General features: G+C 44.7%; 1 protein-coding gene across 6 annotated transcripts in view; it reads left to right on the forward strand.

The window, feature by feature from the left end:
• Window positions 1-25612, forward strand: part of ARMC2 (armadillo repeat containing 2) — a 157971-nt gene that overhangs the window by 15344 nt on the left and 117015 nt on the right. For all 6 annotated transcript variants that reach the window (XM_065590190.1, XM_065590191.1, XM_065590195.1 and 3 more), the window contains 2 exons: window positions 310-481; window positions 4170-4380. In XM_065590190.1, coding sequence (XP_065446262.1) covers window positions 310-481; window positions 4170-4380 — 383 coding nt within the window. The remainder of the gene's footprint in view (window positions 1-309; window positions 482-4169; window positions 4381-25612) is intronic.

The raw sequence follows: 25612 nt of genomic DNA on the forward strand, positions 1-25612 counted from the left end.
ACTTGGGTTTTCTCTTGGGACTGATTTTAGACATGCTTTCCTCAGCACCTATTTTTGTTGGCTGTCTATGGTCAAACTGACATATTTGGTCTAACTTATTTTGTTGCATGGAATGTTTATGATTTTTGTTAAAAAAGAAAACTAGATTTTTCTGGTTGCTATTGTTTAATTCTCACCTAAATTAGTCAGAAGTTGGAAGAAAATTTATGGTGAATGTTACAAAGTTTTATTTTGCTAATTTTAGGTTATATGGAAATACAAATGGGATACAAGTTTGTAAAAACTGATCTTCATCTTTCTTTGTAATAGAAGCCAAAACTACTTTCATCACCTATAAAAGATGAAGATTCTTCCATTTCCTTCCCGAAGCCTCCAGTGGACCCAATGGAGGTTAGGAAAGTCAGCAGTGCCCGGGCTCGCTTATGTAGAACAGCTTCTCAGGGAAATCTCCTTCCAGATAAAATACTTCTTCCTGATGAGAGTAAGAGCATTTCAATATAATTCAAGTATTTGAATCTAGAACCATGTGATGTTTTAGAGTAAAAATTCCAAAGTACCTAAGTCCCATTTTAAAATGTAACTTAGGTGCCTAAATCCCCATTGACTTTCATTTTTGAAAACAGGACTTAGGCTCCTAAATCACTAGGCTCCCATGTGTCTGTTGCTTAAAAAAGGCAATTTGAGTGGAAGTCCTCATGAGATTATAGATTTCATGAGTCTAAGGAAAGGAAAAAGTGATGGCAGCAGAATAAGGACCGTGCACTTCAAAAAGGCAGACTCTAACAAACTCATTTAACTGGTAGGTAAGGTCCCATGGAAAGAAAATCCAAAGGAATTCAGGAGAACTGGCAGTTTCTCAAAGAGTTTGCTGTTGTATCTTTAATATTGTCTATCCCAATGTGAAGGAAAGATAGGAAGGATAGTAAGAGGCCAGTAATGCTCCATCGGGAGCTCTTTAATGACCTGAAAATAAAAAAAAGAATTCTACAAAAGTGGAAATATGAGCGTATTCTAAGGAGAAGTTCAAAAGAATAGCACAAGCATGTAGGGACAAAATCAGAAAGGCTAAGGTACAAAATGAATTACACCTAGCAAGGGACGTAAATGGCAATAAGAAGCGGTTTATTAAATACATTGGGAGTAAGAAAAAGATGAAGGAAAGTGTAGGTCCTCTACTTAGCGGGGAAGGAGAGCTATAGGATATGTCCTCGAGAAGGCTCAGGTGTTGAATGCTTATTTTGCTTTAGTCTTCACTGAAGACATTAATTGTGATCAGATGCTTAACACAATGAATATTAAGAACAAGGGAGAAGGAACACAAACCAAAATAGTTAACATGTTAAAGAATTTTTAGATAAGTAAGATGTATTCAAGTCAGCAGGGCCTGATGAAAATTGTGCTAGGTTACTTAAGGAACTAGTTGAAGCAATCTTAGAACGGTTAGCAATTATCTTTGAGAACTCTTGGAGGATCTCGGTCCGCACTGTTTCCAGCAGCTCCCATTGGCCTGGAGCAGCAACTGCGGCCACTGGGAGCCGCGATCGGCCAAACCTGCGGACGCAGCAGGTAAACAAACTGGCCTGGCCTGCCAGGGGCTTTCCCTGCACAAGTGGCGGAACAAGTTTGGGAACCACTGTCCTAGAGGACTGAAGAAGGGCAAACATAGTGCCTATCTTTAAAAAAAGAAGCAAAGCGGACCCAGGGAATTATAGACCAGTCAGCCGAACTTAGATTCCTAGAAAGATATAGGAAAAGATTATTAAACAATGTTTATAAACATCTAGAGAATAGTAGGATGATAAGTAATAGCCAACATGGATCTTGTTGGCACAACTAGCTCTTGATGATCTAATTTCCTACTTGGACAGGGTTACTGGCCTAGTAAATGGGGGTGATCTCTAGATTTTTAGTAAGGCTTTTGACACAATTCCACATGACAGTCTCATAAGCAAACCTGGGAAATGTGATCTAGCTGAAATTATTGTAAGGTGGGACATGCAATTGGTTGAAAGACTGCTAAAAGAGTAGTCATCAATGGTTTGCTCTCAGACTGGGAGGATAGATCTAGTTTAGTCTAACAGGGGTCCGTCCTGGGTCCGTAACTATTGAGTATTTTTGTTAATGACTTGGATAATAGTGTGGAATGAATGCTTACAAAATTTGCATATGACACCAAGCTGAGAGCTGTTGCTAGCACTTTGGAGGACAGGATTAGAATTCAAAACAACCTTGACAAATTGGAGAAGAAGTCTGAAATCAACAAGCTAAATTCAATAAAGATAAGTGCAAAGTATCTCACTTAGGAAATGAAAATAAAATGCACAGCTACAAAATGTGTATAAGCTTTCGTGGGTAAGAACCTAACTTCTTCAGATGCAAGACTTGCATCTGAAGAAGTTAGGTTCTTACCCACGAAAGCTTATGCTCCCAGTACTTCTGTTAGTCTCAAAGGTGCCACAGGACCCTCTGTTGCTTTTTACAGATTCAGACTAACACGGCTACCCCTCTGATACTAGCTACAAAATGGGGACTAGTGGTCAAGAAATAGCACTGCTGAAAAGAAAGGATCTGGGGGTTAAAGTGGATCACAAATTGAATGAGAGTCAACAATGTGATGCAGTGGTGAGACAGGCTAATACCACTTTGATGTATTAACAGGAATGTTGTAAGACATGGGAGGTAATTGTCCCGTTTTGCTCGGCACTGGCCTCAGCTGGAGTACTGTGTTAAGTTCTGGGCTCCACACTTTAAAAAAAAATGTGGACAGATTGGAATGTCCAAAGGAGAGTAACAAAAAATTCTAAAAGGTTATGAGGAAAGACTAAACTAAACCTGGGCATGATTTGTCTTGAGAAAAGAAGCCTGGTAACAATCTCCAAATAGGTTAAGGGCTGCTACTAGGAGGATGGTGATCTATTGTTCTCCATATCCACTGAAGGTAGGATAAGAAGTAATGATCTTAATCCTCCATCAAAGGAGATTTAGATTAGATAGTAGTAAAAATGTTCTTACTATAAGGATAATTAAGCACTGGAATAAGTTACCAGGGGAGGTTGTGGAATCCCCATCACTGAAGGATTTTTAAGAACAGATTAGACAAACACCTGTCAGGGGTGGTTGAGGTGTACTTGGTCCTACTTCAGCACAGGGGGCCAGACAACATGACCTCTTAAGATCCCTTCCCAGCCCTACATTTCTATGATTATGTGCACTCTGTTATGTGCTTTTATTTGTGTAGATTTATAAAAACTCTAAATATGGTAAAGTGTTAACAGTAGTTTATTGGGAGGAGGGGGAGAACTATTTGATGCATTGCTGTCCTGAAAACAGTTACAGAAAATCAGTTAAAACTTTGTAACGAGGAGTCATTTGGAATGTAAAAATGACATTATATTCAGTATAATAATCAAACTGTAATGTGAGGAACTGAGTGTATGCTAGTACCAATCTGTTTATCCCATTTTTATTCTTACTCCAAAATAAGCATCTAAAGAGGCATTCTACAATATGTGCTCTTATTGTGTGATTTTATGCCCTCCTATCATGTGTGCTTATCTACAATCTGATCCATAGATCCCAGCACCATGATATTGCTTTGTTGTCTGTTTGAGGAGAAGAGAATTTAATGTTGTTGCAGCCTTTATTTTTCAGGACTAAGACATTTTTCAGTATCAGGGAAACATTTTACATTGGTTTTAGTGTAGATTCCTTTTGGGGACATGTTAACCTTGAGAGTTTTCCTTTAATCTTAATTGTACCTACTGTTTAAATTACTTTTTATATCCAATTTCTGGCCAGTAATCTCAACCCTATTACTGAAAAATGTGATACTTTCTAGTTCTATGAGGAAAGAAAAGTTTCAAAATAATTGAAAGGCCAAAAGCCTTAAAATATATTGGGTATCTGTAAAAAAATAGGGTGTGTGGGGTTTTTTTTTTTTTTTTTTTTTTTTTTTTAAGAATGAATGTCTCTAAAAAGATCTCTGATGCAAAGTAGAACATTGTGTTTTAGTTACTTTGGTACAGAGTTCTCTAATTAATGTCAGCTTGCTGCGATAATAGGAAAGATAGTATGAAGTAAAAATTCCTATATTACATTTAAAAGACCCCTTGCTGTGTTTTCATCTTGTAAGAACATTTTTGCAAAACATTTATTCCTGGTTTTTGCAGATAAGGAGGGGGTAAATTCTGAAGAACCAGCTACCATGGATGACCTTTCAAGAAGAAGTAATAAAAGTTGTTTAGCAGAACTAAGTCCACACTCCAATTTTAAGGATGATGATGATATTCCACTAATTTACAATGAGCGTAATAAGGCAGAGGATCAAGACTTCTTAAAAGTGGCAGTAGCAACATCTCCATTGCAATTCAGAAGTGGAAGGTCAGTATTTACTTTTTTCTCTTTCCAGTCACAGTTAATTGCATAATATGTCATGTGTCAAAATATATAGAACTGCTAGAATTCAAAGATTTTTTTTTTTGTTTAAATTCATTGATATTACTATATGTAAATGATATATTCAGTAAAAACTTATCATTTCCCTCCCCTCCCCATCCTAAGGAGATTTATTCTTCTTGTGACAAAAATAAAGTTTAGTTCAATATAGGTAAGGATACCTGCTTGACATGAGAAGAATGAATTAAATAGATGTATATACTTTCTGATTTCATTTGATCACTAACATTTCAAAGCTGTGGGTCTGCTAGTAACATTTGGGATATAAAATGGTTTAAAATGGGGATATAGTCCCTTTTATACCTCACAGCCACATCGCTACACGTTCTGTGCTCCCAAGCTTCTTATCTTCAGAGAAGATGAATGGAACAAAAATTGAAGATAAAGTGTCAGAAAAAATAATCTGTGTGTACTTTTTGGTGCTAGCGTCCCTATCAACAAAAGCAAAATTTATGTATGAGTATGTGTGTGTACGTGCACGCATACTAGATTTTGAAGTGCTTTCTTTAAGTATATTTACTGTACTCTTTGGTTATTTTTTAAATAGCTTTACTTTCATCTTCATACCCTATGGCTCAATGTCCGCAGTGACTTAACAGGTGCAGTGTTTCAGCAGACAAATAAGACTCTGGTTACAATCCATTTCTACTGTATCTGGACTGTGATGTCCTTTGTACCATTAGCACTTGTGTAACACGCAGTGGCACTGAATTGTTTTGCCCACTAGTGGATGTGATATACCAGGATGTAATCACTACCTTGGGCAAGCAGCTACTCGGTGCACACATGACACTGGCATTTCCTACAGTCTCTACAGATGACTGATGCTTAGGTGAGAAAATCACTCACCTAAGTACAGATATTTTGGCCACTATGATGTGGCAACTGTTATTAAAAGATTACTTTTTCACAGTAACTACTGTAGATCTATACTGAAATTATTGCTAATATATTAATAAAATGATACAGTAAATTTGTTAAGAGTTTGTAATAAGTAGCTCACAAAATTCATCATAATGCATAATTTCTGTTACTGTAAAATAATGATCCTTTAATTCTAAACCCGATAATACTACTGGATAATTTGGTGAACGTCATGTAATGAAGCTGTTTCAATAACTCCATAATAAAGCTATTCTAGCTCTCCCCCTTCTACCCTGATCTTTGAAAGAGGGAGCAAAGGGAAAGAAAATCTGAAAGAATGTGGGATTAGGGTCGGAGAGGTGAACAGAGAGATTACTGAACTGTGTGTGTGTGTGTGTGTGTCTGGAAATTAGTTATGGTTCCCAAGAGGGGCCTAACAACAAGAAGTTTGTCAACTACTGTTCTTAATAATTGAGAAGAATGAACCTCAAACTGGGTGATAATTGTAAAACTAGCAGGCATGCTAAAATAGCTAAGTTCTGCACAGTGAGCTAAAATTATCTTGTACAAAGTTATTTACTTACCCTTTATTAAATGGATTCATCTCTACAGCTTTTATACAGCTTGCCATGCATATGGCACATTATGTCATATCCACTGAAGTGTCCAGTAGTTTGAGCCACAGACTGTTCTGTTTTGTTTAGTAATAATCACTACAATTCGGACGGTGACTAACTACTGTATTGAACTATTCTTTAAGACTTATTTTTAAAAAATGGGTTGATGCCTTCCAAAACCCTTTGTTTATGCTGATATGAAGAGCAGTCCTTTTAATAGGAGTTTTTTTCCATGTAAAATGTTTTCAGTTTGTTCAAATTCATGTTTTTCGGTTTCTGATTTATTCTGTTAGTGGACTGTGATTTCTCATCTCTTCATTCTAGATTTTCTTTCCATTTCACTCCACCCTAAAACTCTCTAGCATGCTAGAATATATATATTTTTTTCACTTCTGAGGATGCAATGTGACCATTTCTGAAGTTGCGATAAGTACCAATCCATGGATCCTCTGGCCATTTCAGTTGTAAAAATGGTGTAGCTGGCACAGCCTCTCACAGTTTAAGTATTTCCACATTAACATGTCCGTTCATGTTTTGAAGGTGCTCATGGATTTGAATCTCTGTCATTACATCTTTCAACTTGGATAGTCTAATTTAAAAAACACAAACCTAACATTATGCTACGCTCTATCCAGTGCTGTTGACTGAGAATTTCACATCAACGAACAGTGTGTGTGTGTGTGTGTGTGTGTGTGTGTGTGTGAAATAGTGATCCAAAATTCCTTTCACTATAAGACAACTGCAGCAATCCCTTTCTTTCCAACCAGAAACAACATTATCATTAGTATTATTATTTATTTAATATATTTATATTAACCTGGCATCTAAGAGCCCCACTCATGGATCATGAACCCATTGTACTAGGCACTGCGCAAACAGAACAAGAAGACAGTTCCTATGCCAAAGAGTTTGCAATCTAAGTACATTTTTTCCTTCCCTCAGACCTTTTTCAAATGCTCAGGGGGAAAAAAAATAGATAAACTTTGCAGGTGATAAAAGAATATCTGATATACTGAGCCATGAATAACTAAATTGCTCTCCCCTGGCAATCTTCAAATACAAATCAGTGTGTATTATGGACAGTGCAGTGGTGGGAACTATGCCCTTAGCTATTGTTAGAATATTACAGATTAATGAATAAAAGAGAAGAGACAAAAGATCTAAACGTTTTATTAAATTTTGTAACTGATTAGCAGGGTGGATTTGATTTAAATCACTAGTCAGGAAGGCTCGATTTTAATCATGGATTTCTACATAAAAGTGCATTCTTGTTGGTTGTTATAACCTTAATACATATTCTTCACAACTCAGAGATAGATGTAGATTTCATTATTAGAAGGTACACACTATACATTTTTAAAGTGATATATTGTGAAAACTTTTCAAATTAGTTTTATAGCTATATCAGAAAATTAATGATTGTTTGGTTTTTTCATTTACCAAAGGTAATTGAAGCAGATAGTTCACCTCCCAATGACTTCATAAATATCTCCAATTCAACAGGTTAATCATTAATATTTGGAGGATTTTCTTGCCATGTTGTATTAGGAGGAGAACATCACCAGACAGACATTTAAATTGTTTTATTTAACTAAAACAATGTTCTATTCTGGATTTTTTTCTTCAACAGCAAATATACTGTATAATATTTTAACAAAACAAGCATATGAATTTTTGAATTTAGTTAAACATTCAAGTTTTTTAAAATCAGGTTTGTTTTTGTTAAAATTGTTTTTAACTAAAATAGTTTAATTTTTTTTTAATATTTCATTTAATAGACTGTCAGCCAGGTCAACATGAGAAACTTAAAATATTGGCATCTGCAGTTAACTCAGTCGTCTTCACCTTCATTTTCCTGTTTGTTCATAATCTGGGAAAGAAAAACAAGCTTTCCTGCTTTTTCAGGTCCCAAACGATTTCTCAATTTGAAATGAATTAGTCCAAAGGAAAAAAATATTCTTTCTACACCCGCAGAAGAAGCTACTGCTGTTAAAAGTGAGATTATCACTTCAACAGTCTCTGAATCCAAGTGCTTAAGTGACTTCCACCAGTTCACGGGTGTGTCTTTCTTTAAAACATCATCAGCAAACATATTTCTTATGCCCAAACTGGGTCTATTTTACAGCCTGCTGCCATGATAGGTTTTCCCTTCTAGTGAGAGAATGGTAGGGTAGATCTCAAATCAGTGAAGGCTACACTCAGAAAGACCTCAAGACTTTGAGAATATGCTGCTCAAACAGTTTCACTTTTGTTTCTACTGCCTGTACCTCCCTTCTCTACATTTATCTACAGACTTCTCCTTGTCCAGATTTGTTCCGCCCCGAACAATCTTCTATTCATTGAACTTTTTTTTGAAACTTTGCACTTTTAGAGAGAAAGGTAAGGTATTGACTCTGTGTACACAAATTTGCAGAGGGACAATAGAGTTGAGGTCTGTTATTTCTCACCTCTATGTATTATTTATTTATTTAAAAACACTTTTGCTGTTTACAAGCATGTTATCTCTAGAGACACAAATCCACAGTTTGAGAACTGCAAAACTAAGCATCTCTGATGGTTTCTTCTAGACTGAGCACCGAGTCCCATTGGATAGATAGAAAGATTAACCTAAATAATCTATACAGAAGCCCCGGAACCCCATAAGATTGGGTCCCTAATCCATGAACTATTGGAACTCATTTACAAAAGTTTTCTTAAACATTATATAAATATATTCTCATACTATAGAATTAGAATTTATAGTCCCTATTCCATGATGAGACATTATAGCTCATAGTCTGATTTAAATAAAAAAATCTGATTTTTATTTTATTTTTATTTTTTTTAAATCATTGATTTTTATCCATCCTGCTGATTAGTGACCAGTGTAGGAGGCCAGGTACTTTGTCAAAATTATCATAGAATCATAGAATATCAGGGTTGGAAGGGACCTCAGGAGGTCATCTAGTCCAACCCCCTGCTCAAAGCAGGACCAATTCCCAACTAAATCATCCCAGCCAGGGCTTTGTCAAGCCTGACCTTAAAAACCTCTAAGAAAGGAGATTCCACCACCTCCCTTGGTAACCCAGTCCAGTGCTTCACCACCCTCCTAATGAAAAAGTTTTTCCTAATATCCAACCTAAACCTCCTCCACTGCAACTTGAGACCATTACTCCTTGTTCTGTCATCGGGTACAACTGAGAACAGTCTAGATCCATCGTCTTTGGAACCCCCTTTCAGGTAGTTGAAAGCAGCTATAAAATCCCCCATCATTCTTCTCTTCTGCAGACTAAACAATCCCAGTTCCCTCAGCCTCTCCTCAGAAGTCATGTGCTCCAGCCCCCTAATCATTTTTGTTGCCCTCTGCTGGACTCTTTCCAATTTTTCCACATCCTCCTTGTAGTGTGGGGCCCAAAACTGGACACAGTACTCCAGATGAGGCCTCACCAATGTCGAATAAAGGGGAATGATCACGTCCCTCGATCTGCTGGCAATGCCCCTACTTATACAGCCCAAAATGCCGTTAGCCTTCTTGGCAACAAGGGCACACTGTTGACTTATATCCAGCTTCTCATCCACTGTAACCCCTAGGTCCTTTTCTGCAGAACTGCTTAATAGCCATTCGGTCTCTAGTCTGTAACAGTGCATGGGATTCTTCCGTCTTAAGTGCAGGACTCTGCACTTGTCCTTGTTGAACCTCATCAGATTTCTTTTGGCCCAATCCTCTAATTTGTCTAGGTCCCTCTGTATCCTATCCATACCCTCCAGCATATCTACCATTCCTCCCAGTTTAGTGTCATCTGCAAACTTGCTGAGAGTGCAGTCCATGCCATCCTCCAGATCATTAATGAAGACATTGAACAAAACCGGCCCCAGGACCGACCCCTGGGGCACTCCACTTGAAACTGGCTGCCAACTAGACATGGAACCATTGATCACTACCCGTTGAGCCCGATGATCTAGCCAGCTTTCTATCCACCTTATCTTGAGGGTGCTATTTCTAATTTCCCTACTCTGAAATCCTTATAGAACTTTAGAGCTTGAATGAATAAAAACTATTTAAAGGGTAACTAATAACTTATCAGAGAAGCATGGATTTGTAGTAGAGAAGATCTATCTAGGTCATAGGATAAGACTCTTCTAAATTATATTCCAGAAAACATACATGCTCTGATTCAATAATTAAACCTGCAGAAAGTGTGTGAGAGAGAGCTAGAAAAATATATTAAAAAAACAAAAGGGGTGGGCCGGAATCAGTTAACTTTGTTTTCTTCAAATAGGTCTTCACATGCATTGAGAATTTAAGTTGGCAAGATTAATTCTCAATAAAATCTTGTTGGCTTCATTTCTGCTTTGTGATTTATCGCTGAATTGGCTGTAGTTTCCATGCTTGTCATCCTTTAAACCTGGTGGTTAGAAGCCACCTATCACTTTGACCGTGGAAATCTGCCAGAAAATCCAAATAATTTACAGCAGATGCCAAGTTTGAATTAGGGAAACTAATATCAGAGGCAGCTGAACCTGAATAATCATAACACTCAGTATCTTCAGTTAGAGCTCTAAGTACTTGTCTTAAGACAATTAGGGAAAATCTGGTTTCCAGTCATTTTGTTCTTTAACAAGTTTTCTCCACCACAGGAGAGCTGTACAATAGGAGTTTCCCCCTCTCCTTTGTATTAGTCCCGTGTCCTTAAGTTGAAATAGGTGCAGAGAAGGGTAATGAAAATGATTAGGGGTATGGAACAGCTTCCATGTGAAAAGGGACTAAAAAGAGTGGGTCTTTTCAGCTTAGAAAAGAGCTGACCGGGGGAGGGGGAGATATGATAGAGGTCTATAAAATAACAAATGGTATGGAAAAAGTGACTAGGGATTAGGGTGACCAGACAGCAAATGTGAAAAATCGGGACAGGGAATGGGGGGGTAATAGGAGCCTATATCAGAAAAAGACCCAAAAACGGGACTGTCCCTATAAAATCGGGACATCTGGTCACCCTACTAGGGATGTGTTATTTACCCCTTCACATGACACAGGACCTAGGTCACCCAATGAAATTATGCATTATGTAAAGTATGTAACCTGCTGCTTGTTAATCTGTGGAACTCATTGCCAGGGGATATTGCGAAGGCCAAAAGTATAACTGGGTTCAGAAAAGAATTAGCTAAGTTCATGAAGGATGGGTTCATCAATGATTATTAAGGCAACATTTTAGTCACAGGTATTTTTTTGAAAAGTCACGGGCAGTAAACAAAAATTCACGGTCCGTGACCTGTCCATGACTTCTACTATATACCCCTGACTGAATCTGGAGGGGGTAGGGGGTGGTTGCTCGGGGTGGCGGCACGGAGGTGTTGAGGGGTGTGTGTGAGATGGCGCACAGCCTGGGACCCCCGATGGTGCTGGGGTGTGTGTGGGTGGCTGGGCCAGCAGGCTCCCTACCTGGCTCCATGCCTCCCCAGAAGCGGGGACATCCCCCTTGCTCAGCTTCTAGGTGGAGGCGTGGCCAGGCAGCTCTGCGCGCAGCCTCTGCTCAGAGCTCCGGAGGCGGTGCCTGCAGTGAGGGGGATGTCCCCGCTTCCTGGGGAGCCCCCTGAGGTAAGCGCTGCCCAGAGCCCGCTTCACCCCCTTCCGTGCCCCTGCCCCCTCCCACACCCAAACCCTGCTGCTGCTGCTGCTGGGGGAGTGGGACACAGTGGCCCGAGACTGGCCCAGCTGCCTGAGCTGCCCCCGGGCCAGGTGCACCAGCCGCTGCAGAAGTCACGGAAAGTCACGGAATCCGTGATCTCCGTGACAAACTCGCAACTTTAATGATTATTGGCAAAGATGGTCAGGGATGGAACTCCATGCTCTCGGTATCCCTAAACCTCCAAGTGCCAGAAGCTGGGACTGAATGATAGGGGATGGATCACTCAAAATTAACCTGATCTGTTCATTCCCTCTGAAGCATCTGGCATTGGCCTCTGTCAGAGGCAAGATACTGGACTAGATGGACCATTGCTATGACCCAGTGTGGCTGTTCTTATGCAGCTATTGTACATTTTTGCATATTTGGTCCTAAAAAGTACTGTGGAGTTTAAGTGTTTGACCTTAAAAGATTAAACAAAAGATCCAGATTCAGGCTGGAAACTGCCCTTTGGTTCCTTCAGTTATCTCCCTCGGACATTTATCTTACTGATGCCTTGACTGTGTGGTTTACTTTCTGCAGGTACACTATGTCCTCTTGACTTCTATGGGCCTTATGCTGGTGCAGTGAAGTGCAGGATCAGAGCCTTAGACTGTTATGTCTTCAGGGCAGCAACATGTCTTCTAATTTTGTAAAGCACCATGCACTCAAGTATCCAAAGTAAAGTGTGGGCATTGGATATCTCACACGTGAAAGATAAATGCACACATTTTTTAAAATAAGGGCCTTTTTAATGGCTCTGTGTGTGCATGCATGTTAAATACATACCTACATTGGCGTAGCGGTTGTTTGTGTCGGACCTTAACACAGGTGTTCTAAATTTCACTCATCAGAATGTGTCCAGTATCCTATCTCATTATGGGGCTTCCCATCTTCCAGAACTTTCAGTAAGACACTGGTGGTAGTAATTATTTTTTGTTCAGAGCTCCAGGAATTACCGTAATCTACTCTTCTTCTTCGAGTGCTTGCTCATATCCATTCCATTAGGTGTGTGCGCGCCGCGTGCACGATCGTCGGAAGATTTTTACCCTAGCAACACCGGCGGGTCGGCTGTGGAGCCCCCTAGAGTGGCGCCTTCATGGCGCTGAATATATACCCCAGCCGACCCGGCGCCCCCTCAGTTCCTTCTTACCGCCCCTGACGGTCGTTGGAACTGTGGAGCGCTGCTTAGCTGTTCTCCACTCTCCCTAGCTTAGTTCGTTATTCGCAGTTATAGTTATAGTTATAGTCCTAGTGTTTATAGTTAAATAGTTCAATAGTTTTAAAAGTTGTCTAGTTGTTATAATAGTTCAGGGGATTAAGGCGGTCGTCCCCCCCTTTCTCCCCCGGCCGCGGGGCCGGGCTCATGCCCATCGCTCCCGGCTTCAAGCTGTGCGCCTCCTGCGCTAAGCCTATGCCCACGAGCGACCCGCACGACTCCTGTCTGAAGTGCCTGGGAGAGTCCCATCAAACAGATAAGTGCAAGATCTGTAAGGCCTTCAGACCAAGGACCAAGAAGGAGCGGGACTTTCGGCTCCGGCAACTCCTGATGGAGGCGGCACTTAGTCCGGACGCTCCATCTACAAGTCAGGCCCCGGCACCTAGCGCCTCGGTGCGCAGTGCCCCGGCGGCACCGGCCATGACGACCACGCGAGTGGCGTCAGATGAGCCTTCCCGGCACCGGACCTCGTCGGCACCGCAAGCACAGCAAGTGCCTCGGCGCCGGTCATTATCCCCAGGGCATAAGAAAGCCCATAAGACGGGGACCTCCGTGCCGAAGACGCTGGCTCCCCCAGTGCCGGGGGTAGAGCCGCGTACGCCGGTGGAGCACCGGAAACAGGTGCCTCCAGCACCGTCGACTCCGGCGCCGAGGCCGTTGAGTCCGGTGCAGACGGCGTCTCCACCGAGGCCGGTGGTGATACAGTGCCTCCCGTCGACGCCAGAGACCTTCGCGGCGGCGAGAGACTTAATAGCTCTCACGGAGCCGGCACCGCCTCAACCACCGGCACCGACGGCACCGTTGCCTCGCCCGGTCCAGTCGAGGGGGAAACATGCCTTGATGCGCCCTCCATCGCAAGGGCTGGAACCTCGGCACCGATCCAGGTCCCGAAGCAGGTCCCCACGCCGCTCGCAGTCCCGGCACCGAATATCACCTCGGCACCGGTCGTACTCGCGGCCAAGATCTTCTTCGCGGCACCGCTCTACGTCTCGGCACCGCTATGATCGTCGGCACCGATCAACGTCGAGACGTAGTTCTCGGCACCGCTACGGTCGACGCTCGACGTCGAGAGGCCGCTCCCGGTACCGGGCATACTCCAGGTCCTCGTCGAGGTCCAGATCCGACTCCCGGCACCGACGAGGTCATCGGCACCGGTCGCGGTCCCGGCACCGATCGCCGGCACCGCGTGGAGATAGATCATCTCCAGACCGGCACCGTGCGGCACCGCAGCCCACGGGAATCGTCTCGACGCTCTCGGCACCGCCATGGCCATCGAGATCGGGGTCTCGCTCCTCGGAGGACCTCTCGAGATCGGCATACCCCCCTCAGGGGCAAGCCGAGGAACAGGACTTGGGCCATTGGCAGAACATAACAGAGGACCATTCTCATGGCCCATCTCACTGGTCGTTTTGGACCCCGTGGGCGTACCATCAGGCGCAAGGGGCTCCAGTTGCTTCGACCTCTCGCTCCGGTCACTCTGTTAGAAGGGCCCCGGAGTCCACCATCTCTCGACCTCCGCCAGGGGGCATGGAGGCTTCCGTGTCCGCACCACCTGACGCCCTGGACTCAAGCGCAGGTGATGCTCCGGCCCAGGAGCAGGGAGACCAGGACCCTCCCTTGGATCCTGTTCCACCGGAGGCATCTTCCTCTTCCTCTCCGGATGAGGCAGTGGCGGGCACATCGTGCACAGGTCCACCTCCAATAGATCTTCGGGCCCACCAAGATCTTCTGCGTAGGATGGCCCGTAATATGGACCTGCAGGCGGAGGAGATAGTGGAGGTACACGACCCCATCGTGAATATCCTCGGAGCGGATGCCCCATCGAGGGTGGCGTTACCCCTGATCCGCACGATACAAGCCAATGTATCTACGATATGGCAGACTCCTGCCTCTATCCCACCCACAGCGAGAGGGGTGGAAAGGAAATACTTTGTCCCGTCTAAAGACTACGGGTACTTGTATACCCACCCCCAGCCGTGTTCACTGGTGGTGGCATCAGTGAACGCAAGGGAGCGCCACGGTCAGCAGGCCGCAGCGCCCAAATCGAAGGAGGCTAAGCGCCTCGATTTATTCGGCCGTAAAGTTTACTCAGCCGGAGGGCTGCAACTTAGAGCGGCTAATCAACAGGCGCTCTTGAGCCGCTATAGCTTTAACTCCTGGAACTCTATGGGGAAGTTCAAGGAGTTGGTTCCCCAAGAGTCCAGGGAGGAGTTTGGAGCCCTGGTGGAGGAGGGTAAGAAGGTGGCTCGGACCTCCTTACAGGCCTCCTTAGACATAGCGGACTCTGCTGCGAGAACCCTGGCCTCAGGTATCGCTATGCGGAGGATCTCCTGGCTCCAGGTTTCGGGTCTGCCTCAGGAACTGCAGCAAACCCTGCAGGATCTGCCCTTTGAAGGACAAGGGTTGTTTTCAGAAAAGACGGACTCTCGCCTGCAGAGCCTCAAGGACTCCAGGACGATCATGCGTTCCTTGGGGATGCATGTTGTGGGCCCTCAGCGCAGACCATTTAGACCGCAGCCTCAGCGCTTCTACCCCCCCCCGCCTCGTCAGAGACAGGACTCGACCCGGAGGCGAGGACGAGGTGGTAGAAGAAGGTGGACCGGCCCTCAACCTGGTCAGAACCAGGGGCCACCTAGACCACCTTCGGGCCCCAGGCAGAACTTTTGAAGGTGCGGTCGAGGACGGCGCCCCGGTCATCCCACAGGATCCAGCCCCATCCTTTCGGGATCGCCTTTCCCATTTCCACCATGCCTGGTCCCTTATAACCTCGGACCGTTGGGTCCTTCGCACGGTGGACAGGGGATATGCTATCCAGTTTTCCTCAATTCCCCCCTCCTCCCCCCCTTCCCCGTCCCTCTTCAGGGACCCTTCTCACGAGCAACTTCTTATACAGGAAGTTTCCACGCTCCTTGCTATGGGGGCCATAGAGGAGGTTCCAGTGGAGTTAAGGGGCAGGGGATTCTATTCCCGTTACTTCCTCATTCCCAAGTCCAAAGGAGGTCTGCGACCCATCTTGGACTTGCGCGGACTCAACAAATTCGTAGTAAAGTTGAAGTTCTGCATGGTCTCTTTGGGGGCCATTATCCCTTCCCTCGATCCTGGAGACTGGTTCGCCGCCCTCGACATGAAAGATGCATACTTTCACATAGCAATTTACCCGCCTCACAGACGCTTCCTGCGGTTCGTGGTAAGCAAGGTGCACTACCAATTTGCAGTCCTTCCCTTCGGCCTATCCTCGGCCCCAAGGGTGTTCACGAAATGTATGGCTGTCGTGGCAGCGTACCTTCGTCGGCAAGGGATACAGGTGTTCCCGTACCTAGACGACTGGCTGGTACGCGGTCGCACCAAAGAACAAGTTCGAGATCACGTCCACATAATAGTGCACACATTCAACAAGTTGGGTATCCTACTCAACAAGGACAAATCCACTCTAGAACCTACCCAGAGAATAGAATTCATCGGCGCGGTTCTAGACTCCAGACGTGCACAAGCCATCCTGCCAGACAATCGCTTTTGCACCATCACGAGCCTCATTCAAGGACTCAAGGCCTTCCCAACTACCACGGTGAGGTCGTGCCTTACCCTGCTGGGTCACATGGCTTCCTGCACGTACGTAACCAGGCATGCCAGACTTCGGCTTCGCCCACTCCAGACCTGGGTGTCATCAAGATACCGCCCACATCGGGACAGCCTGAACATGGTGGTCACGGTCCCGAACTCGGTCCTGACCTCCCTCACATGGTGGCTAGACCACAAGGTGGTTTGCGAGGGGATGCCGTTTCACGCCCCACAACCCTCTCTGCACCTGGTCACAGACGCTTCATCCCTGGGTTGGGGCGCCCATCTCAACGAACACCATACCCAGGGCCTGTGGACTGCACTCCAGATAGCCCTGCACATCAATGTTCGGGAACTGATGGCGGTGCGCCTGGCGTGCCAGGCATTTCTCAATCTCCTACGTGGCCGTTGTGTGTTAGTTCTCATCGACAACACCACTGCCATGTTTTACATCAACAAGCAAGGAGGAACACGTTCGCCAATTCTATGCCAAGAGGCCATTCGCCTGTGGGACTTCTGCATCGCCCACTCAATCCATCTCACGGCATCGTTCCTCCCTGGAGTCCAGAACACTCTGGCGGACCGACTCAGCAGGTCCTTTCAAACACACGAGTGGTCTATCCGTCCGGACATCATGCATTCCGTTTTCCAGAAGTGGGGGTTTCCCCAGATAGACCTGTTTGCATCTCGAGACAACAGGAAGTGCCACGTGTTCTGCTCCCTGCAAGGTCGAGCTCCGGGCTCCCTCTCGGACGCGTTTCTCCTTCCCTGGAAAGACCACCTGTTTTATGCCTTCCCTCCGTTTCCTCTGGTCCACAAGGTACTGCTCAAATTGCGCAGAGACCAGGCACAGGTGATTCTGATCGCCCCAGCGTGGCCGAGACAACATTGGTACACCACGCTGTTGGAGCTCTCGGTTCAGACACCGATCCCGCTTCCATTATGCCCGGACCTCATCTCTCAGGACCACGGCCGCCTGCGTCACCCCGACCTGCAATCACTCCACCTCACGGCGTGGCTGCTCCATGGTTCGCCCAGGCAGAGCAGCAGTGCTCGCACTCTGTCCAACAGATTCTGTTGAGCAGTAGGAAGCCCTCAACACGGACCACATACTTGGCCAAGTGGAAGCGGTTCTCCTGTTGGTGCGAACAACGAGCCACGTCCCCGTTACAGGCACCTATCCCTCTCATTTTGGAATATCTCCTCTCCCTAAAACAGCAAGGGTTGGCGATATCTTCAATTAGAGTTCACCTGGCCGCTATATCGGCCTTTCACCCAGGGGAACTCGCGTCCTCGGTATTCTCTAACCCGATGGTCGTTAGATTCCTCAAGGGCTTAGACCGGATGTACCCACAACAACGTCAGCCCGTTCCGACGTGGGACCTCAACCTGGTTCTCTCCAAGCTCACAGGTCCTCCATTCGAGCCACTGGCCACCTGTTCACTTTTGTACCTATCCTGGAAGACAGCCTTCCTCGTAGCCATCACCTCAGCAAGGCGCGTTTCTGAACTCAGGGCGCTTACATCCGAGCCCCCTTACACAGTTTTCCATAAGGATAAAGTGCAGCTCCGCCCACATCCTGCCTTTCTCCCTAAGGTGGTTTCTCCATTTCATATCAACCAGGATATATTTCTCCCGGTCTTTCATCCTAAACCACATGCTACTCGCCAGGATCAACGTTTGCATTCTCTGGACGTACGCAGGGCCCTGGCCTTCTATATTGACCGCACAAGGCACTTTAGAAAGACGACGCAACTCTTCGTTGCAGTGGCCGACCGAATGAAAGGCTCACCGGTCTCCTCACAACGCCTATCCTCCTGGATTACGTCTTGCATCCGGACTTGCTATGACCTGGCAGGTGTCTCAGCACCGCACCTCACCGCTCATTCCACGAGGGCCCAAGCTTCCTCGACTGCTTTCCTGGCGCAAGTTCCGATCCAGGACATTTGTAGAGCTGCGGTTTGGTCATCAGTCCACACGTTTACAGCTCACTATGCACTAGTGCAGCAGTCCAGGGATGATGCTGCCTTCGGATCAGCGGTTTTGCACACAGCAATGTCTCACTCCGACCCCACCACCTAAGTTGGGCTTGGGAGTCACCTAATGGAATGGATATGAGCAAGCACTCGAAGAAGAAAAGACGGTTACTCACCGTTGTAACTGTTGTTCTTCGAGATGTGTTGCTCATATCCATTCCAAACCCGCCCCCCGTCCCCACTGTCGGAGTAGCCGGCAAGAAGGAACTGAGGGGGCGCCGGGTCGGCTGGGGTATATATTCAGCGCCATGAAGGCGCCACTCTAGGGGGCTCCACAGCCGACCCGCCGGTGTTGCTAGGGTAAAAATCTTCCGACGATCGTGCACGCGGCGCGCACACACCTAATGGAATGGATATGAGCAACACATCTCGAAGAACAACAGTTACAACGGTGAGTAACCGTCTTTTTCAATGTCCTCTTTTTCAACTGACTGAGTGTGATTTGTACAAGAACCAACTGGTCAAGTGATGCAAGGCTTTCAAAGACAGGGATTTGCAATATGTTTTCCAAAGATCAACCCGATGTCTATCCAACAGAACATGTTTTATCTAGGATTAGAGCAGGAGGGGGGCAGTTCTAGGACAGAGTACAATATCTACTCTATCAGAAATGAAGTTTCTAAAGCTTCTGAACTCAATTTTAGTTGTTCATGAGAAGCGGACAAAGTCAGGTATTATCTGTAGTCTGTTATCTTGTATAAAAGTTGTACTGTGAGAAAGCCAATTAAGGTTCTTCACAGGTTCTTTTTATTGCTTAATCCAAATGGAGTCTTTCCACTGTTATCAATAGGTTTTGGATCAAGTCCTTGGTCTCAAACTCTGAGAAATTTAGAGCCTCTGGTCCTCATGCCATGAACAGTAATTCAATCCCTAGTGTGGAGACGTGTGTATCATAGGGACAAAGAATTTGGCTTGTTGGCAGGAGTGAGATATTGGGAAGGCTATCTGTGCAAAATAGAGGTTAGAAATAGAAACACAGCCTTGCACTTATTAGAACCGAGTACAATTTGTGTTAGTGCTTGGTTTTGCATAACATTCAGATCCAGCATACATAGGTAACAGTATCTCCAGCAACTATGGCATAATGGATAAGATGCTGTATGTTAAACATGTCCATGTATGAAGATACCTCACCACTACTAAATTACAGTGGCACGGCAACACCACTATAGTTAGGGTTCCATTACGACTTCTGATTAAAGGTCAATCTTGCTAAGTCCTCTAAAACTGACATGCATGGTTTAATTCCTTTGAAATTTGGTATGCCTCTGGGTGCCCAAATTTGGGGTCATTTGAGCCAAGGTTGTGGAGAAAAAGTTTCTAGGTGGGGTTTCTTTGCGCAGAGCTAGAGATGAACCTTTCCATGTGATGCGGGTCAAAATGGTCTCAATCTGTCGAATTTTACCCAAGGTAGTGCATGGCAAACACTAAATCTTTGGGGGACCCAAATTAAGAATGGTATTTGAGAATATATTCACTTCTTTGCATGTGTAGATGTTAATCTGGAAGGATTACGCTGCTCATGCAGTCAGTAAAGAAAAAAAAACTTGGAGAGGGAGGATTTCTATGCAGCCATTATATGCTTGAGGGAATGTGGCTGACGCCATTGCCCCGGTGAACGTCCTGCCACTGATGCTCCTAATCTGAACCTTTGCAATAGAGATTTAATAACTCATGTTGCTTGATAGAAGTTGTCGCTGTTACAATGCAGCATGTTTTTATTTTAGGGGGAAGTTTATTGTGAACACAACAGTCAAGGGGCAGTCTAACCAACATTCTTGTTATATTGAGGGGGGAGGAGCCAGAGGACTGTCTGAGATGGGAGGGCGTAGGTTGGGATGTAGGGATAGAAAAAGGGGTTATGTCTGCAGAGGGTGGGCAATGAGGATGAGTAGGCAAGGCTTGAAATAGTTACTTGAGAAAATCTGTAGTTTACTAGCTCCTGGGGGTGGGTAGTGGCTTACTTGCTTGAGGCAGATTAATTTGGTGATTCCAAAGACATGTAATGTGGAGGTTTGGAACTGACAGTGTAGGTACCTGACCAGCAGGGTTCTCCGCATGTGGATTCCGGATGATTCCTGGATCCCGAAGTTGCAGAAGTTTGAGAGAGAGCAAGGAGTACACTATGACATAGGGGTTGCTGATTACAAGCTGATTTGGGTAGAGATAGGTGGCCTGCATTAGCATCATGTTTTGCTCACTCTGCAGCATCCGTCTAGTGACTTAAGAACTTATGATCTACCGGACATTGTGGTATAATTCACTTGGGCAGAAATGATTAATTCCTGGTATACACCTTATGCAGTGTTGTAAGCAGATTTGGACTGCAGCAGATATTTGTGTCCAGGCTCAACAACTGAATAACTGGTACAGCTTGAAAGCTATTAATAAGTGTTGTAAGACCATTAATTGGAAAATTGGAGGGTTGGTTCATGGCTGATCAGAAAATGTGTACTATATGACATTAAAAACATTACAAGCTATGCCACCTCATTGTTTCTCAGAGATGGGGTACACCTAATGGACAGGAGTCTGAGGATCTTTCTCTCAGAACTGTCAGTAGTTTGGAACAGAAACTATGTGATTTCTCTGACTGGTCCTGCCACAAACTCCACCCTCCAACCATTCTGAAACATGACCAGAAACACCATTCCACTGTAATATAATTGTCCTTCACACCGGGCATTGCATTTTTTTTCCTTTTGGCCCTTGAATAGTGTTAGATGGAATCCTGTGGGTGAGAGTGAATGGCTTGTAAAAGGAGGTGAAGAGCGTGTACGTTTCACCAACTGTGGGGTTGGCAGAGTAAAGGTATGTGCTAACTGGGCATACTGAGGCATGGCTGAAAGAGAGCGATTAAGGTTGCATGGATAATCTTAACTGTGCATTTCCTGGTTTTCAGACTTTGAGTTTTGCTCAACTCAGTGTTGTAAAGGGGGAGGACTTAACTCTGCATTAATGTAGTTTTTTACCATTGAATATTAATGTTTAGTTAGCCACAGTATTTTCTTAATATTGAGCAGAAAGTGCAAAGACCACACGGGAAGTTAATGGCAATGCCAAGAATGCAGGAGGTTGACTTCCAAACTCCGTTCCTATTCTCTAACATACATACAAAGATTTTGATCTACTACCGGTCTAAATATAACAGTGTAGCACTTTATTTTATTGTTTTGCTTGAACTGTCCTAAATAATGGACTGTGCCCATTATGTGTTTGTAGAGCAGTGGTTCTCAAACTTTTTTTTTTTTTTCCCCGCAGACCACTTGAAAATTGCTGAAGGTCTCAGCGGACCACTTAATGATCTTTCCAAATGTTTGTACCATTAGCTAACTATTGTAAAGCACTTCAGATAAAAGTGCTATATTTAAAAAAAAAAAGCTTAATAATAATTAACTTTTTTTTTTTTGTTCTACAGATTAAAAGCGCACAACTCATATTTTAATATCAGTAGTCTTACCTTTCTAATGCGATGGATGTGTCCTCTCCCCTGCTGCGGCAACCCCCGAGCTCAGGCTGGGAAGGAGCGGGGGTCTCTCCCTCTCTCCCCCGCCACAGCAGCCACAGAGCTGAGGCTGGGAAGGAGGGCAGTCTCTCCCCAGTAAACAGCCTCTTTCTCTGGCCGCTGCAGCCCTGCACGTCCCAAATTTCCCCTCCACCCCCACTTCTCACCCCACTGCCCCCTCCCAGTTACCCCCTATTCTCCCAAGGCCAACACCTCACCTTACATGTGCATCTTCTCCAGGGTCCAGGCACCTAATTAGTGGAGCCACGCCTGCACGGCTCCACTAATTAGGTGGGTGGCCCTTCCTTCTCTCATGTACGGCCACCCAGGTGTGCACCTTAGAGGGAACTATCCGCGGACCACCGGAATGGAGCTCAGTTTGAGAACCTCTGTTATAGAGGAATTGTTTTTTATTTGCTCATCTTTGGGATGAACTGACCATGAGACAAAATGTCCTTGGCCTAAAGTCCTTACTTGGTAGCCAATTTTGAAAATTAAATTTCCGTTCCACTATTTCTTCCTTCCTTAATTCAGTAGCCTCTCTCCAACCCCTCATTCTGTTCTTTCTTTCCTGCTGGCAATACTCTTGATACAAATAATGTGTAATTGTTGAAATTATTTCAGGACATTAGCATTCATCAGTTATCTCTTTAATTATTTGCTGTAGCTTTTTTTTTTTTTTTTTTTTAATTGCTAAGCAATTTGAACCATTGAAGAACAGGACTGAGTATGTGTTCATATAATTATTCTATTACAGACTGCTTTATACTTATTTTTACAAACTTTTGTAGCAACTCCATTATGTTTTACAAAGGAAAATATTAATCTTAAAACATGATTTTTGTAGCTGTTATAGTAATTCCATTTTGTGTTAGGAACACCTATTACAAATATTGATTTATCCTTGTAGGATATGTCTACACTGCCAAACAAAAAAACCAAGAAGCAACCAAACCAAAACCCTAAAAAACCCACCGTGGCAGTGAGTCTCACAGCTGGGGTCAACTGACTGGATTCATGGGGCTCACACTCTCTAAAGCTAAAAATAGCAGTGTAGACATTCCTGCTTGGACTCGAGCCCAGGCTCTAAAACCTGACGAGGGGTTGGTCTAAGAAACAAGGCTCCAGCCTAAGTGGAAATCAGGCTCCAGCGTAAGTGGGAACGTCTGCACTGCAATTTTTATCCCCAGAGCGCAAGCCTCATTAGTAGGGCCCTACCAAAATCACAGTCCATTTAGGTCAATTTCACAGTCATAGGATTTAAAAAATCATAAATTTCATGATTTCAGCTATTTACATCTAAAATTTCACAGTGTTGTAATTACAGGGGTCTTGACCCAAAAGGGAGTTGGGGGGGGGGGGGGGGCGTCACAAGGTTATTGTAGGGGGAATTGTGGTACTGCTACCTTTACTTCTGCGCTGCTGCTGGTGGCGGTGCTGCCTTCAGAGCTGGGCAGCTGGAGAGCGGTGGCTGTTGGCTGGGAGCCCATCTCTGAAGGCAGAGCTATCACCAGCAGCAGCGCAGAAGTAAGGATAGCCTGGTATGATATTTGCCATCTTTACTTCGGCGCTGCTGCCTGCAGAGTTGGGCCCTCAGTCAGCAGCCGCCACTCTTTGGCCACCCAGCTCTGAAGACAGCAGCGCAGAAGTAAGGGTGGCATGGTATGGTATTGCTACCCTTACTTCTACACTGCTGCTGGTGGAGTGCTGCCTTCAGAGCTCTGTTCCTGGCCAACAGCTGCCGCTCTCTGGCAGCCCAGCTCTGAAGGCAGTGCAGAAGTAAGCATGGCAATACCGTGATCCCTTGTGATAAACTTGCGACTTCCCTAACCCCCCCCAAACTCCCTTTTGGGTCAGGACCCAAATTTGAGAAACGTTGGGCTCTCTCCCCCTAACCCCCCAGGTGAAATCTGTATAGCATAGGGTGTAAACACACAAAAGACCAGATTTCACGGTCTGTGATGTGTTTTTCATGGGTGTGAATTTGATAGGGCCCTACTCATGAGCCTGAGTGAGTTGACTTCTCTCTGAGACTTGCTGCCTTGGGGATTTCTTTTGTGCAGTGTAGACGTACCCATAGTGCATCTCACTTTGTTCCTAGGATAGCTGACGTGATAGAAAACAATGTTCAGTAGTTGTTATGGATGGCTAGGTAGAGGTAGATGTTCTGTATAAAAAGAGAGAATGTCTTTCCTTTTGTTTTGCATATCTATTTTTTAGATTTTTCCTAAGGAAAGATTGATTCTCATTTGTTGGGTAACCATTCAAACATGTTGCTTTGAAAATAAAAATAGCTTTTATGCTAAATTTGGTGCTTCTTTTTGTTAACCAGGAGGATACACTATATCTACACACATTTATTTAATCTTCCTCCCCTCCCTCCCCCAAGCTCTCCCCTATGTTCCATCTTTCTCTTCTGGTGCCTCAAACAATAGTTTCTATTGCCATTGCTGATTCAATGTGCCCTTCTTCTACACTGACTTTCCCACAGTAATTATATTTTGTTCTTAACCCTCTTTGCTATAGCTTTGGGGGGGGGGAAAGTTAATTCTTACTTGTTATGTCTCTTCCCTTGCATCCCTAGGCCATGAGCATTTTAACCTCTGAGCACCATCTTCTACTTTAACATCACAATGTGATGGTTAGGTTGGTTTAATAGTTTTGCTGACCTGGAATTATGTTCTCTTTGCTGCTCTTGGTTTTCTTGTCTCACTCTGATCATCCCTCAGGGACAAGAGACCATTATGAGCTCTCCCCTGGTGAGGAAGCTTGTGTATGTGGCTTGTGTAGGGGTTAGGTGTCCCAAAATCTAGGAGCCAGTAGGGCCTAATTGGCCTTCTCCCACGGCTAGTCTGTATACTGCTGTCTCTTACCAGTTGAAAATATTGAGGAACAGTCTCTGGATACAGATGACCAATCTTGATTCTGGTGCTTTGCTCTACCTACATTTGGGATCTCCATATAACGTCAAAGGAGTTCTGTATGTGTAAAGAGAATATCCAAGTCAAGTTCTGCCATGAAAACTGGAGGGGAGGGAGGGATTTTGTCTGTGGTTGAATTGCAGAATAGATTCACCAGTTACATTCACCTACAATTAAAGGTCTAAAAACAATTTTTATATCCAAGAAGAATTTATTTCTTTATACTTTTATTTAATTATCACTGATATTTAACAGATGTAAAATAAGAAAAGAAAAATAAGTTGCCAAGTAAGTGCAAAGTAATATAATTGTATGTACGTAGAGGCTGTCTTTGGTTGAGGTGTAGAGGCATGTAGCGGGATTTGCCTGGGACCCAGCAGGCCCAATGGTCAGGCCTCAGTCAAAATGTCTGTCCTAGTCTTGGGATGGCTCTTCTAGGCAGCCCGGTTGGGGCAGCAGTGGCCAAGTCACAGTTCGTTGTCCTCCTGAGACTCCTGGGATCTCCAGGCAGCTGGGGGAGGGGAGAAAGGTAGGGAAATCTGGGACCTCACTCTCTGCTGGGTCCTGGCCCAAGGGGACAGAGACAAGGGGTGGCTCAGTCCATCCTGGCTGCTATTCCAGATCAGCCTCCCTTGGGCTGCTTCCTACCTCCCTGTTTTCCCTTCAGTTTGGGAAATGGCCCCAGCTCTTTGCTTACAGTTTGAGCAATTCAAAGTCTCAACTGGGGGTGGGGGCAGGAGGCTTCCCAGCTCATTTTCAGAGTCCATTTGTTTCACCTGGGTAAAGGATCAGAGGGGG

The sequence above is a fragment of the Chrysemys picta genome, chromosome 3, assembly GCF_011386835.1.
Source record: "Chrysemys picta bellii isolate R12L10 chromosome 3, ASM1138683v2, whole genome shotgun sequence".
Classification (NCBI taxonomy): Eukaryota; Metazoa; Chordata; order Testudines; family Emydidae; genus Chrysemys; species Chrysemys picta.